General features: G+C 36.3%; 1 protein-coding gene across 1 annotated transcript in view; it reads left to right on the plus strand.

Annotated features, from left to right (window-relative positions):
- Nucleotides 1-505: 505 nt before the first annotated feature.
- Vta1 (vesicle trafficking 1) overlaps nucleotides 506-16768 on the plus strand; it is a 103666-nt gene continuing 87403 nt past the window's right edge. The window contains exon 1 of the mRNA XM_090383775.1: nucleotides 506-620. Within this exon, the coding sequence (XP_090239901.1) occupies nucleotides 515-620 (106 nt within the window). The 5' untranslated portion in view covers nucleotides 506-514. The remainder of the gene's footprint in view (nucleotides 621-16768) is intronic.

The raw sequence follows: 16768 nt of genomic DNA on the forward strand, positions 1-16768 counted from the left end.
AAGCCCTGCCTTATTCAGTTTTAACTAACATTTCATTTATTATTATTATTATTATTATTATTATTATTAGCTACATGGTGCAAGGAAGCCTGAGGCTTATGTTGCACCAGCCAAAAAAAAAAAAAAAAATCCCGAGTTACCCAGTGTGTGAGAGAGAGAGAGAGAGAGAGTCAAAAGTAGAAGGGAATCACCAAGAAAGAGAAGAATGATGACACCCAGCTCAGGACCTTGGGCGTGCCAAGCCCATACTCACCAGATATGAGCCCCTGGGGTGACTAATAATGAATGTTCCGTCATTACTTTTTCTGTTCTTTTGTTCTTCTGCTTTCTGTATTCATTAAATTAATTCTTGCCCGGATTACAGAACCGTTATTTAAGAGTGTTAATTCTGTGCTTATTATTATCTATTATTACATTACTATAACATTAAGTATTTTTTAATTTTCGCACTGTATAGAGAAGAAAGTAACATGAAACGCAGAGGCCGCTTTTTTGTTTTGTTTTAGAACTAAACATGGCGAGTTCCTTGCCAAGTGTTCCTCCAGCTTTGAAAGCTATTCAGCCGTATGTAAAATTGGCTATTGAACATGAGAAGAGAGACCCAGTTATTACTTATTGGAGTAAGTAGAGCATTCGTTATTTATGTTCATTAATTATTTCATTATGCTATTAACAAAAGAAGAAAGAAAAGTAACAAACTACAGCACAAATTTGTAAGTTCTTTTAGAAAGTGTAACAGCGTAAAAGCATAAGAAAAAAAATGAAAATTATTTATTTTTTTAATGTATATACAAATAATGGCCAAGAAACAGTTGGTTTTAATAATAAAAGGATACCCCTTTTGGAATGAGTTGTACACGAAATGCACGAATTAAAACGATAGTATAGTTATCCAACATTGAATGTCTTATTAGCATTGGTAGAGGCATATGATGCAAGAAGGTTATGCAGCATCAGCCAAAAAAAAAAAAAAAAAAACTTCCATTTCACCCCTCCGTTCGTTCGAAATACCCGTCCAGCTGAGCCTTAAATTTATTTAGGCTGTCAACTTCCACAGCAAGGATGGAAGTCTGTTCCACCAACCAACTACCCGCTGGCTAAAGGCAAATTTCCTCACACCTATCCTGTCTTTCTTCAGTCTGAATTTATGCCCTCCCAGGTGATTATTTGGAGCAAGAGGAAGAATCCCATCGGCACTGAGCATGCTGAAACCATTCAAGGCTTTATATACCTCTATCAGATCACCTCGCCGGTGTCTAGTCTCCAGACAGTGTAATTTGCATTGTAATATAAATGACGAGAAGAAAATACAAAATTTGAAAAGAATAAAAACTGGTTTTTTTTGTTTTTTTTTGTATTTGTTGGCGCATCGGCTTCTGTGGCCATAATGCACCTCCCAAGGTTTTTGCAGTACTTTGATCCAAGCCCGAGGCGGGATTCGAACCCGCAACCTTTGGGTTGCCAGGCAGGCACTTTACCCACCCGGCTAGCCCGGTTGGCTATAAAAACTGTGCATTACTAATAATATGTACTGTAACTGTTTAAAGATATTTAGAATAGGGTCTCCCATCGAGACTGCATCAGTTTTAGGGTGTTTCCTCCACCCCCCTCCCTTCACGCTGTTTTAAAATAGGAAAACGAGTTCCCTATTTTAAAACAGTGGCAAGGGGTGGATAAACACCATAACTAACACTAATGTTTAGTGGGTTAGACATGTCGATCACTGCCTTCTTTTTCTCGCTGCCAGTTTGGAAGTGGGATCTTGTTCTAAATTTTACCAAGATCTTTTCATATACAAATTTATTTGTATGGCGATTTCGTTATAATTTTTTTTTTTTTATTTCATTAACATAGATTTTCAGTGTTCTTTTCAGTACCCACAAGATACTGAAAAATCATATTCAATGATTTAGCAGTAGAGCACAGCAGTTTTAATTAGTGGGCAGGCATGGTTTGAATTTCTTTGGTGCTGATTCAAAACAGACCCCCAACCACACAGCCATTTTTGACTACTTCCCATAAAGAAGTGTTTTATATATACAGTGAAGCTTGAATAATTCGAAATTACTTAATTCGAAATAATTTTTATGCCCCTTCAGCTTTAAATTATCCAAGCTCTACTGTCTATATATTGGTTTTAACAGTCCTCAAGCATGCTGTCATAGCCTAAGTCTTGTCTGTAGAAGTGCGTGTGTTGGCTGATTTGCATGTTGTCTATCTGAAAAATCTGGAATAACTCATGGGGCCGTTTTACATCCACCACCTGAGACTGGAGAACTACAACTGCAGTTGAAGAGGACTTTAGAAATTCCTTCAGTTATCAGTGAGAATCAAACTCTGACCACTCCAAACAAGTGGCAGCACCACATTTATCAGTCATGGGCTTGAACGCTGGTCACTCAAAGCACATGTTCTTATATACTCTTGTGTGAATCTACTTTACCACTCAGCTATGGCGGCCTTCAAACAAGTGGTAGATGTCAGTGTATCATGCCAGCTAAGCTGCAACATAAGTCCATAAAAAAGTTTTGTTTTGAGCAATTAGGGTTCCTATGAGAGCATTCTAAATGGAATGGCAACATAATGATTTATGATCTATCCATAATCGGAGAAGTCATTCAAATATTCCCTTTTTAGAGTGTTGTACAAGCCAAAACTTAATTCCCTAAACCTGTTGAAACTAGACATTATCCTTAATGCTAAGAATGAATTTTGGCACAAAAATTTTGAAACAACAGTTATTTTTCAGAATCATCAAAAATATATGATTAGAGCAATTGACTGCCATGCATTCCAGCCCATAGCATGAATATTTCTGAGTTTAATTCTACTTTATATATGAAATATGAATTTTGTGGGAGATTGACTAGGTACTACAAGACTAGGGTGGTTTGCTCATATATGACTAGTGAGCAGCACTCAGAGTAAGTAGTAGCTTATTGGTGAAAATCTACATCATCTCTCAAAACAGCAAGTGTAACATGTAGTAGTAGTGGCATGTGATGCAAGAAAGCAAATGTATGAGCTTATGCAGCATCAGCCAAAAAAAAATCACACCATTCCCTCCAAATGCCTGTCCAGTTCCTCCTTAAATTTATTCAACCTATCAACTTCCACAACGACAGATGGAAGTTTGTTCCAGCAATTAACCACCTGCTGGCTAAAGGCAAATTTCCGCACATCTATTCTACATCTGTCTTTTCTTAATTTGAATTTATGCCCCCTTAGGTTCGTAATCTGAACAAGTGGAAGGATCCCATCAGAATTCAGCGTGCTCAACCCATTCAAGGCCTTATATACCTAGAAAGGAATAGCGAAAGCTTAAAAAAAAGGCCTTATATACCTCAATCAGATCACCGTGCAGGTGCCTAGTCTCCAGCCACTGCAATTTGTAGAACTTAAGCCTCTCTTGGTAAGAGGATCCCTTCATTCCCCTCACCAATCTTGTTGCCCTTCTCTGTACATGCTCAAGTAAATCAACATCCTTCCTAAAATGAGGCCTCCAGACCTGTACGCAGTACTCAAGGCGTGGCCTGACCATTGCCTTATACAGAGGGATAATCGCCTCCTTTTCCCTGCTAGCAAAATTCCTATATATCATTGTCAAAACCCCATGACCTGCCCTGGCAGCCTGTCTGCATTGCTCAGAGAACTTCATATCTGCCTGCGCAATTACTCCCAGGTCTTTTTCATTTTCTACCACCTTAAGCGTAGTACCACACAGTTGGTACGTTTCTCTGGGGTTACTTCTACCCATATGCAGTACTTTGCATTTGTCAAGGTTAAACTTCAGTTGCCACTTCTTAGCCCATCTGCCCAAATTATCTAGATCCTGTGGCGGTAGCACACTGCCATTAACAACCCTGCCAACCTTTGTATCATCTGCAAACTTTGACATTAAGCCTGATATACCTTCATCAATATCATTGATAAATATACAAAACAACAGTGGACCTAACACCGAACCCTGTGGGACTCCACTAATAACATTAGTCCAAGAAGAGCAGCACCCATTGATTACCACCCTCTGTCTTCTCGCACTTAACCATCCTTTTATCCATTGTAGCAACTTACCCTTAATACCATTCTGCTCCAATTTGTACAATAGTCTTCCATGCGCAACAGTGTCAAAAGCTTTCCTGAAATCCAAATATATAATATCAAAATTATTTTTTGCATCCAGTTCCTTTGTAACCACATCATAATATCCTATCAAATTTGTCAGACAAGACTTTCCTTTAACAAACCCATGCTGTGTCTGAATTATTGCTGCAGTCTTGTCTAGATGATCCTGCAATGCATCTTTAACCAGCGACTCCATTATATAACTGGAACAGAAGTTAAACTAACTGGTCTGTAATTACTCGTGTCACCCTTCAATCCCCCTTTGTGAATTGGGGATACATTTGCACATCTCCAGTCCGTGGGAACCTCCCCTGAGTCCAAGGATGCTCTCATAATTATGGCTAAGGGTTTGCTTAGTTGCTTTGCCGCCTCCTTTAATATAACTGGATAGATCCCATCCACCCCAGGTGCTTTTCTTACGTTTAACTTCAACAATTTCTCTTCTAGTTTGCTCTCAGTTATTACAAAATCATTAAGTATCTTGCTACAATTTGATAACCTTCTGCCATTTTCAAACCTTAATAATTCCTCACATGTGAATGTAGATGCAAAATACTCATTCAGTTTGTTTGCTATCTGAGCAGGATCATCAGCAGTCAAACCATCGATGTCAAGTGGACCAATCAGATTCGCCGACCGGGCTAGCCGAGTGGGTAAAGTACCTACCCGGCAACCCAAAGGTCGCGGGTTCGATTCCCGCCTCGGGCTTGGATCAAAGTACTGCAAAAAAAAAACCTTGGGAGGTGCAATATGGCCACAGAAGCCGATGCGCCAACAACTACCAAATCAAAAAAAAAAAAAAAAAAAAAAACCAATCAGATTCATCCCCTTCCTTTTAGAGTTTATATAAGTAAAGAAATCCTTGCTGTTTTTCTTAGCATCTTTTGCCAAGGATTTCTCGTAATCTGCCGAACCTCCTTTGTGACCTGATTACAGATTAACTTATATCTGCCATAGGCTTCTGAGTCGCTTGATAATTTATATGCATCCCATGCATTTTTCTTCTCTGTTACGAGTCTCATTAGTTCATTTGACAACCATTTAGGCCTAAACCTTGAACAGTATTTCTTAATAGGTATGAAACTTTTAGTAGCTTCCACGATTAATTCCTTGAATGCTTCCCACTTAGAATTTACTGTTGGTAACATCGTCAGTTGATCCCACTGTACAGAATTTAAAAACTGCCGGAGACCACTGTACTCGCCTTTACGGAAGCAAAAACCGTTTCCTTTACCCCTGATGGTAATTAAATCTTTAAGTAAATCCCACGTCAGTACACTGTGATCACTGCCACCTAGTGGTTCTTTTATCTGCAAATTCCTAATAGATGAATGATCACTGCTGATAACCAGATCAAGAGTATTACTTTCTCTGGTTACCTCTCGAACATGCTGCTGCAGAAAACAATCATCCAATAAATCCACAAAAGTCTGACTAGTGTGTGAGTGCCCAATCCACAAGTTCCAGTCAATATCTGGGAAGTTAAAATCCCCCATTATTAAGACATTCCGATTTACTAGCCCACTCTTATTTCTCTGTACAATTGTTCATTGTACTCATTCGAGTCATTAGGCCTATAACACACTCCTACTCTAATTTTTGCTTTCGCAGTGCTTATGTCACACCAAACTGACTCAACAGTGCACTGTTCATCTATATAAACTGGATGCACTTCTTTTGATTTTATGTTTTTCTTTATTAACAGCATAAATATTCTGTTTAACTAGATGGATGTGTTTACAGTACATTACACATGTGACATATTAATTTTTTTGTAGTATATCAATATGTACCTTTTGGCCCTTGACATTTATTTCTAGTGAGAAAATTATGAAAATAGATGCATTGTTTTTTTGTTTACTGTCTCCTTCAATCCAAAAATATGTGTATGGGTTTTTCTAAACTCCTTATAATTTCAGCGATGTCATACTCTTTGTCTACTTACAGCTGAAACTTCCATTACCTTTCAACAGAAATGTTTTTATTGATTTCTCCATTGAAAATTCCAGAAAACTGTTAGCTATCACACAAAAACAAGAGAAATGCAGGATAAAGTTGAGCCTATTCTCAATAATTATATGCACGTGTTAAAAAACAGTTTAAAATTAGTATTATCTTTCATGGGAACCAATGTAAGCAGGAGTTGAGGGGGTTGTGTCCACACCACACAGAGAAATGTTGCCCCCTCAGTGTTACCAGGCAACACTAGTTGGTAGATGACTCTCCTTTACTGGTGCTATACTGCCACTCCACTTATTTGAGGTTTGAAGTGGTGAAACTCATGTTTAGTCTCTAGAGCAAAGTTCCAGCAACCTCCATCTATTCCATCATGCAGTATGATGAAAGTATAATTAATATATTTTGAGGTTAAGCTGGGCATCGTGGCAAGATACAATCTTCCTTATACAGTCGGACCTCTATACAGGGTGTCTCAAAAATATTGGTACAAACATTTAGGGGAGGTAGGTAACATCTAAAGGAATGTGACTCACATAGGAACCCATAACTGGAAATGTCACCGTAAGTCGGTACACGGCGCTTCATCAGTTCGCGAGAGGAAAAATTTCTGGTTTACTCGTTCAAGCAGTAGTCACCGCACAAAGAACATGCATTGATATATGAACTGTGAGCTGGCAGACATGAACCTAGTGTATGGATTAGCAGAGGGCCCACACGGTGTGTGCCCCCATGTGGCACAACATCGCTTCGCAGTAAATGAGCGGGCAGGTATGGTCGGTGACTGCTTAGTCGGCCCATACCTGTTACCATCCCGCATGAACTCTGCTAAATATCGGATCTTTCTTGAACAAGTTCTACCAGGGTTACTTGACGACGTTCCGGCAAATGTGAGACGCAACATTTGGTTTCAACATGACGGGGCACCTGCTCATTATGGAAGGTGTGTTCGTGACAATTTGAACAGCCATTTTGGGCGTTGATGGATTGGCCATGGTGGGGCCCTCAAATCTATCGTGTATAAATCGCCTGTGGAGACGGAAATGGATCTTGTGGCGAGACTCGTCTGCGCTGCTGCTACTGTCAAAGAAACTCCAGGTATGTTCGACCATGTTTGCCAATCCATGCTGGGTCAGTGTCATGCATGCATCGCATCTTATGGTGGAACCTTCAAGCATATGTTGTAACATCATGAAATGCATCCATCTCGTACTCCATTGTTAATATTATGTCAAATAAATGTTTGCCACTAATTGCTGTCTTGTGTCATTTCTGCTTCTTGTGCGTCTGCTACTACTTTCCCGTGACGTTTCCGGTTATAGGTTCCTATGCGATTCACATTCCTTTAGATGTTACCTACCTCCCCTAAATGTTTGTACCAATATTTTTGAGACACCCTGTATAACGAAATTGATCATTCCCTTTAAAAAAATTCGTTATACAGAAATTTCATTATAAAGAAATATGACCTTTTCAACAATGAAAAAATACTGTAAATTCAGAAATATAGTAAAAGATGGGAAAGAAGTGGGAATGAATAAATTTTCTAACATTTAAAACAATTTATTAATACATACATATTAAGAAATAACTACTTACATGATGCCCACAATTTATTATATACACTTTTATGAATTGTCGTAAAATTCTTGGTTGTTTTTTATTCTACACTGGATTCTACTATATACATTTGTTTGCATTTGTTTAAACTGTAAACACTCAGATATTTTCTGTTATATTTTCTTTCCACTGAAGGCCTCAATGCAAAGTTTCAAATGCTGCCATTTGTTTGGAAGGTTTAATATTGCCCTCATTTTCATCCAACTCATTGTTGATATTGTCACTAGTTCTTTAAATACGCCCCAAAATGTTGGCATCGCTCAGATATTCAGCTACTATGACATCATTATAAACCCCTAAAAATTTGTCAAGAACAATTTCTCCATATTAATAAATGGAACTCTTCCTAAGATTGCTCAGTGTCTTCTAGTAGTTCACCCCCATCTCTGTTAATTAGCATTTTAGCAAAACCTGCTTTTGCGAAACAATTCTTAATCATTGTTTTCATCACATCTGGACTCCACACTTTTGTCAACTCTGATATACACATCTGCAAATCTATAGGTTGGTTGAGTTTCTGTTCTCAATATAATTTTTTTCAGTATGCGCCTTCAGTGCATTTTCAAATTCTTGATCATGTCTTGGTCACTTGACTGCAGTTAAGATGAATTATTCAGAAGGAAGAAAACAAGCTTCACACTTATAAGTTTCGAAATTACCAAGCGAAGTTGGGCAGGGCAGTTGTCGACAGTTGACAATCATTGCGATTTTTCTGTTTTCTTTCATCATTCTATCGAAATTTAAAAATCCACTGCTCAAAAATTTCGCTTGCATTCAAGGTTTTTTGTTGTAGTTGTAGTCCAACTCTAATGACATTACTGCTCTGAAACATTGGGGTTTACTTTTGTCTCTTACTAAAAGCTTCAGTTTTTCATTACTAGCCATATTTGCAACTAAGAGCGTAATTCTCTCCTTACTGTTTTTACCACCTAAACATTTATCACCTTTAAAAATCAGTGTCTTGTTCGACAGACATTTAAAAAAATAGACATGTTAGATCGTGGATATAGCTTAGCTTAATTTTAACTAAACATTATAGTAACATTTTGAAATTAATATATATAATACAATACAGTATTTAAATGTTTAAGGTTTTTCTTAGAATTTTAAAGACTAACATAAATTACTATATTCATTTTGTATTTAAAGTTTGCAAAAGTATTTTTAAAAAAGTGTATTATTTTTTGTTTTTAGTAGAGAACTTTTGCAACATCAGTTTTCAAGATGTCAGTATCCAACAACTACTCAATCTGAATTTCTGTTAAATGTGGCTGTCCAAGAAATCCCTTTGTGAATATCACATTCATCTGTAACAGAATCAGCCCTCTTTTTTTTTCTTTTTTTTTTTTTTTCAATTTCCCGTTCAGGCATGTTATCATGGTCAGTTTCTGTTGCTTCATAAGAGGCATCATGTTTTTTCCAACCATTGTGAATATTGCTTCTCTCAGTACAGAGTTCCACACAATACTCACTTTGTGTGCAGCTTCTGTAAGTGTTAACGAAGTCAGGAACTTCATTGTCAGAAGAAATGTCACTTCTGTAATTGACTTTGAATGCATGAATGAGTCATTGATGAAGAGGCCAGATCAAAACGGCATTATTTTTGGTCGATGCATAGCTTTTATTTTACCATCTGTAGATACAAGTGAATCAGTAGGCTGATGAGTGGGTAATTATCCAAAAGCAGTAATGCTTAAATTCCAAACATTTCTTTATCACTTGCTGGCTAACTGATGAAATAAAACTCTCTTGAAACCATTCCAAGAAAGCATTTCTAGAAAGTTATCCATACATTTTAATAAATTTTACTGTTTGCAGCTGTTTCATATTTACATTTTTAAAATATTGCAGTCTAATTGTCCCAGTTACAAAACTGACAGCCTCTGGCTTCCAGCTTACGCAAAGGAGCAGTGTAACAAACAAACTAACTTAGTGTTAATCTTGCCTTCTTAGGAGCCAATTTAGGTCAAGAGATTTGCATGTAATATCATATAATGTAATTTCAGCACAATTGTACAACTGTTCACGGCGCCTCCATAGCCAGGTGGGCAGGAGCGGCAGTGCGTAGCACACGCTTCTTAATTAGACGGCCGACCGGGCTAGCCGAGTGGGTAAAGTACCTGCCCAGCAACCCAAAGGTCGCGGGTTCGATTCCCGCCTCGGGCTTGGATCAAAGTACTGCAAAAACCTTGGGAGGTGCAATATGGCCACAGAAGCCGATGCGCCAACAACTACCAAATCGAAATCAATCAATCTTAATTAGACCGGGGTTCGAGCCCGTGACCACCAAATATGGGGGATGTGGAAAGGGCAGGGAATGACCACCGCATATCCCCGGAGCAATATGGCCTTAGTTGCTAATGCTCCTAAAAACCAAATAACAACTGTTCACCACACTATCCCTCTTTATTTATTACTCTTTACTTTTCACTTCCACAAAGTTTTGATTCCCCCTGCTAGTTATTTCACCAGTTTTGTTTTTGTCAGAGCATTTGTAGTAGTAGACAATTCTTCACATTTTAAAAGTGTGAAAAAAATCTGCATATTTTTTGATTATTGGTCCTGAAACTACTAACCTTGAACTCTTCTTCTGGACAAACTGTCTGTATAAGCAAATATTGACAGTTCCTTCTTTGAAAGTTATCTTTTCCTCCTTTCTAGGCTGGGGGCATCATCCATGTATGCTCCCCCCCCCCCCCAAGAATATCAGACTTTTAATTTGAGCTTTTGAAATTCCATTTTTAACTTTCTAAATTATAAATAGTTCCCCTGCAACTTTCTTTTATTTACCATTAAAATGTTTCAATGTCATAAAAAATTTAAGAAGAAAAATTAAATATTATTTAATCTATACCTAGCAAATTGTACAAAACCATGTTTGTCCCATGAGAATAATGTGACCCCATTGGTGAATGTTTACAAACATTTGTTCAGAAATAAGCTGAGGACTATTCTCGCTATAGCAGACAGAAAGTAATTATTTGTGCATTTAAATACTGGACATTCATAGCTGAATCCATGGTTTATAATTGATAACAGTATAACCAGGAGCACTGTATTTTAAGGGATAGCATAGGTAAAGTTGGTAAAAGTTTATAAAAGGAGATAACATATTGCATTACAAAATATATGGCAGGAAATCTATTTTATGTTATCAAAACCATTCTTAAATGTGTTTGTGTGCAATATTGGTCTCGAGTTTAGGATATTAACCAGAATTAACGAGTTAATTTTTAAATACAAAACTAAATAGTTGGTATGTTTGTGAAAATGACTACTTGAAATTGTAAATGGGATAATAATTTTCTGTTTATACAGCAGTATGACCACTGGTTTAGAGGAGTTTACAGTTATTTTGACCATGATACAGTAATTATATTTAGCAGTCACACAGGTTGAACCCCACAGTCCACTCATGTGTTTCTGCATGCTCATGCTTGACTACTTGGCTACATTGCACTTATAAACAAAATGATAACAGTTGCATCAGTAGTGTAACAGATAAAATAGTTCTGTATGACAACTTATTACTTTGGGTATATATGATCAAATGTAGATGTAGGCATTTGATAATGCCGATTTATAAAATTAAACACTATTATACCATGTTGAAGAAACAGTTAGGAACTGCAACCAGTAATGTGAAGTGGTGCCAGCTGTTACCTGTATATGAGTGAAAACTACCGAATAAAAAGAAAATTAGAAATAAATGAGCAGAAGTTTATACACCCTGGAAAGCATAGACTTCCTACTTAAGAGTATGGTGCAACTGCTACCAGAGACCATCTAGGAAACCCCACTCTGCTTTGCACAATAGGCAAGTGCAGATACTTACTAAAGAAAAAAAGTTTATGGGAACAACACTAACCACTTCTTCAGACAGGCATTGATCCTGCAGAAATTCCCAAAAACATCCATTTCTGTCATGGCTTGCTGACAGCAAAAGAATCATGGATGCCCCACTGCCAGGCATCAAGACAGATACGACAATAGAAAATACATCTTAAATATACTTATCCTAATAACTAAGAATTAACTCAAACACTAAAAGACAAAATGTAAATTATATATTGATCACCTGATCGACAAACCAAATAAAATACAAATATGCAACATAACGTCTGACTGAAATTACACAACAGAATTGCAAATTAACTACAAAATTAAATTTTTAATTTCATAACCAAACAAGTTAAGACTGAAAAAATGCAATTAAATTAACAAACTAAATTAGAGTGTGAGTAACCATACCGAATAATCAAACTGTAAAAAGAAGGGACCCAAAAAACAAAGGAAAAGTGTATTTATCTTTTGTTCTGCATTTACTTTTTAGTTGGCATTTTTTTCTTTTTATCTATCCTAAACTATTCCTTGATTCTTGATAGGAAAATGAAGTCATATAAATAAGAGATAAATAAAAAAAAAACAAAAAACATGTCAATGGAAAGGGAATTGTTGATTAAATAAATTAACCACTGAACTTTAAACTAGAACTTTAATTTTGACCTTTATATTACTGATATTTTTAATTTGGTAATAAAATTTTTGATTATAGTACTAGGAGTTAGTATTATTATAGTTCAGTAACTCATTTAAAAAAAAAAAAAAAATCATATGCAAAGCAGACTTCAAATCTTGCCGTGTTAGCTAACTTGTTTATAATATTCTCGGTATATGCAGACCCACATATGGAATACATATTTGAACTTTATTAGCTTGGAAAAATTGTTAATTTGTCTCTCTAAATGCAACATGTCTTTCATAGTTCATGCTCGAACTCTACCATTGCTTTTGAGACCTACTTTCTTCTTTGGCAGTATTTTTTTTTTTTTTTTTTTTTTTTCCCTTCTCCAAAGAAGGCTTGCAGCTACACAGCCTTTGACCACATGCTCAATTAACCTGTATTCTTATAACTTAGGAAATATATCAATTTTTTTTTCACAAAAAAACAAATTTTAACTTATTATTCACTCCATTTTTTGAAATATTTATAAATTGAAATACACTAAACCCTCACTAATCCGGTTACAGTTAATGTGGATTGAAATACCAAAAATTCTTTTGCAGTTGAGTACTGTACTTTGAAAGACACATGGGATTTAGGAAGACAGATGAGTCACTCTGACTGCACTGAGAGAGAGAGAGAGAGAGAGATGGAACAAACATAATGTTGTCTTGCGTGTTGTTCAGTAATGTTGTTGACTCTGAGTCGGATGGGTGTTATTGCATATATCGCTTCATTTGCTAGTGCTTTATATGCATATAATACAGGGTGCCCCAAAAGTCACTATCCATTTGGCTAAATAAGATGAATTTCATAAAAATGACCAAATTACATGATTATACGCATATTTTTCTGCAAATTTTTTTATTATATTGTTCTACAACTTTTCATAATTTATTATTACTTTTTTCTTTCCAGACCCAAACGTACATATAATATTGCCATTAAAACATTTTTTTGAAATTCGCCTTATTTAGCCTAATAGATGGTGACTTTTGGGAGACCCTGTATTATAGATTTTTATAATTGTTGGCCAAACCACAACACCATTGCTTTGTTGTCGTCATTTTTCTGATAGTCATGTGTTTAATGCTATCAGATGTGCCCACAAAATCTAATAGCTTCCGTTTATTTTTTATGATGTTGCATATGGTTTGGTTACCAACATTATAATAGTTTATCAAAGATTTAATGGATGCACCATTTTAAAACTTTTGAATAATTTCAAGTTTTTGTTCGATTGAAAGCACAACTCTTTTGCATTTACCCACCATTTTCACGATTTCTAAACAAAAAAAAAATCTTTCTATACATTAAAATAATTTTCATCCTAGTGATATTTATTCAGCCAATGGGAGAAGAGAGATGTGGGTTACGTGGTAATATGTAACAAATACAAGAATACCTAACAGAAGCTTGTTTTAATGTGGTAAAACAAACTTCTGTTTAAGCGTGATCACGCGCTATGTTTATCTTACATGACTACGTGGTACCATTCTTGATTTCCATATATAACATATTTATTTAAATAAACTAAATGCAACAAGGCACAATTTATTTTTAGAGTTTAAGATTCTATATCTATATAATATTGGTGTAGATACACCATAGACAACTCTTAAAGAAAAACTACGATTGTAGTGTGAAAGGCACCCACCGATGAAGAGCCAACTAGTTTTGAAACGGTGCTGTCTTGGTTGTGGGGTCCACCGAGAATAAGTAAATAGTCTTTTCTATTAGTGAGGTGTTATTTATTCGTCGTAGTGCAATACTTGGTAACTCTTTGTGAAGGATGAACACAATATGAGATACAGATGAAATGATGCCTTTCACGCTACGATCGTAGTTTTTCTTTAAGAGTTGTCTATGGTGTATCTACACCGATATTATATAGATATAGTAACGTATTTATGTATTCATAGCTGAGGAAGAGAGACGCACAGAATCAAAATCTTCTGTATTTTTTTAATCAAAAGAAGTGAGCAGGTGGCAAAGCCCCCTAGTTTACTATTAAAATTTTTACACTCCTGACATAAATAACGAAATTTTTTTTTTTTGTGGTGCAATGGAGCACAACAATCCACGCGATGCCCTAAAACAAACTAAACATTTGTTCTCTTTCCATTGTTTTTTTTTTTGAGCTGCGGGTGTGAAGACAGTGGGGGTTGTGGGATAATAGGTACATTCATCTCCCAATCACGACTTAAATGCAGCTTCTTGTCTCTTATTTACAACTTGCAAAACATCTATTTATACCTATTCTATTTATTTCTTGAATTTTTATGATTTCCAGTGGATGGTTTTTTTTTTTTATTTTTTTTTTTTAATTTTGGCATCTTGAAGTGTCCCAGTTAATCGAGAGTCTGCTATACAACTTCTGAGTCTTTTTTCGATGAATAAATGCGTTGTCTTTTTATAGTTTTTTTAAAAAAGGCTCTACAGTGATTTTTTTTTTTATTTATTTTCTTCAACACTACCTATATTATTAAATTTTCTATTTATTCTAAGTTTTCTTAGTTTTTTTGTCTTTTATTGCAATCTTCACTAATCCAGATTATTGCTTAATTTGCATGACCTCTCCCCCAATTAATCTGGATTAGCATTAGCGAGGGTCTGCTGTAGTTCTATAAAACAACACTGCTCTGTGTTAGATTTTACACTTGACTATCTGGGAATTCTGTTATTTCAGTGATGGAGATAGCACTTGGGATTAAGCTCTTCAGAATGAATTATATTTGTCTACAGAGTCAAAATTAACCAAAAGTAACATATCATTTTTAATTGGATAGCATCACCCAGTAGACAAATCCATTATCTATTAAAAACTGAAGGTACTGCTGTGACTTGGCTTTGGAACTATTTGGTTCTGTCATCAGGCAGCCCATATTGGTGACCAAAGTTTTGCTAATATGGATTGTCTGATGGTGCCACAGGGACACAGGTCCATGTTGATTGAATGCTCCCCACACTTGTTGCAAATTGGATGGTTTGCAGATCTCTACTCTTGTTTGATCTTATTTCACAGGCACTTATTTGGATTGAGATCTGGTAACTAAGAAGGTGAATTCAGACATGAGAATGAATTCACTCATGTCTGTGGAACCAGTTCTGTATAGTTCTCTCTTTGTGGCATGCATTATTCTGTAAGAAAAACCCATTCAGAGGTGATACAGTGCAGCCATGAGGGGATGTGCCTGGTTAAAAACAATTTCCAGATAACCTCTGGCATCCAGATGTAGCCTCACAGTATCAGAGCCCTGTGTTCACCATAAAAACAGTGCCTATACATTACATTTCCACCACAAGCCTGCAGTGTTGACACCTTGCAGGATGGGTCCATGGACTTACATTGTTTTTTGCCATATTGTGGCACTCCCATCAGTGTGAAATAGGTAGAACTGGGATTTGTCAGACCAGATAACATTTTCTTCTAATCCTTCAGTTCTGGAGCCCACTAACCAGATCTTGTTTTTTTGCTGACCATTGTTGGATACAAAACCCCATCCTTGACAGGGTGCAAGTTAGCATTACCATTAGTGGCATATGATGCAAAAAAGCAAGCTTATACAGCATCAGCAAAAAGGGAAAAAACCCTTCCCATTTCACCTATCCATTCCCCACAACAGTTTATCTAGTTGTTCCTTCAATTCATTTAAGCTATCAACTTCCACAACAACAGTTGGATGTTTGTTTCAGCAATCAACCACCCGCTGGCTAAAGGCAAGCTTCCGCAAATCTATTCTGCAACCATCCTTTCTCAATTTGAATTTGTGCCCCCACATCTGTGTAGTCTGATCAGGTGGAAAAATGCCATCAGCATTGAGCTTGCTCAATCCGTTCAAAGCCTTAAATACCTCAATCAGATCACCTGTCAGTAATAACCCTGCCACCCTTTGTATCACCTGCAAACCTGGACATTAAGCCTGATATGCATGCCTTCATCAATATTATTGATAAATATTGAAAACAACAATGGGTCCCACACCAAATCTTGCAAGACTCCACTAATAACTTTAATCTACAAAGAGCAGTGTCTGTCAATTACTGCTCTTTGTCTTCTCCCACTCAATCTTCTTCTTATCCATAGCAGCAACTTGCCCTTAATGCCACACTGGCCAAATTTGTACAGCAGTCTTATGTACAGTATCAAAAGCTTTCCTGAAACCGAAGTATATACAGTAGACTTTCAGAATAACGGCACCTTCGGAGATTCAAGATGCAGTTATTTCGATTTTTTTCGTTATCTGGAAAGTTTTATTTTTAATATATTTAATGCAGAAATAATGAGGCTAAATAAGAAATAGAGATTAAGATTGCAATTTTACAATTGAATGATTTGTAGAATTTCTTCAAATTCAACAAATTTTTATGGCAGAATATAACAATGGATTGTCATCATGTTGACAATCCATTGTTATATTCTGCCATTAATACACTCCTACCTTATTATATCAAGTTTAGTCTGCGCAGTTAAGCACGGCAGTATTGTCACTGTCCTCCCCACACTGGGTAGAAAAGGCCCAGGTTCGAATCGCATTAATGATGCGAGGAACTTTTATGGGC

This window comes from Mastigoproctus giganteus, chromosome 1 (genome assembly GCF_048544385.1).
Source record: "Mastigoproctus giganteus isolate SK-2022 chromosome 1, ASM4854438v1, whole genome shotgun sequence".
Classification (NCBI taxonomy): Eukaryota; Metazoa; Arthropoda; class Arachnida; order Uropygi; family Thelyphonidae; genus Mastigoproctus; species Mastigoproctus giganteus.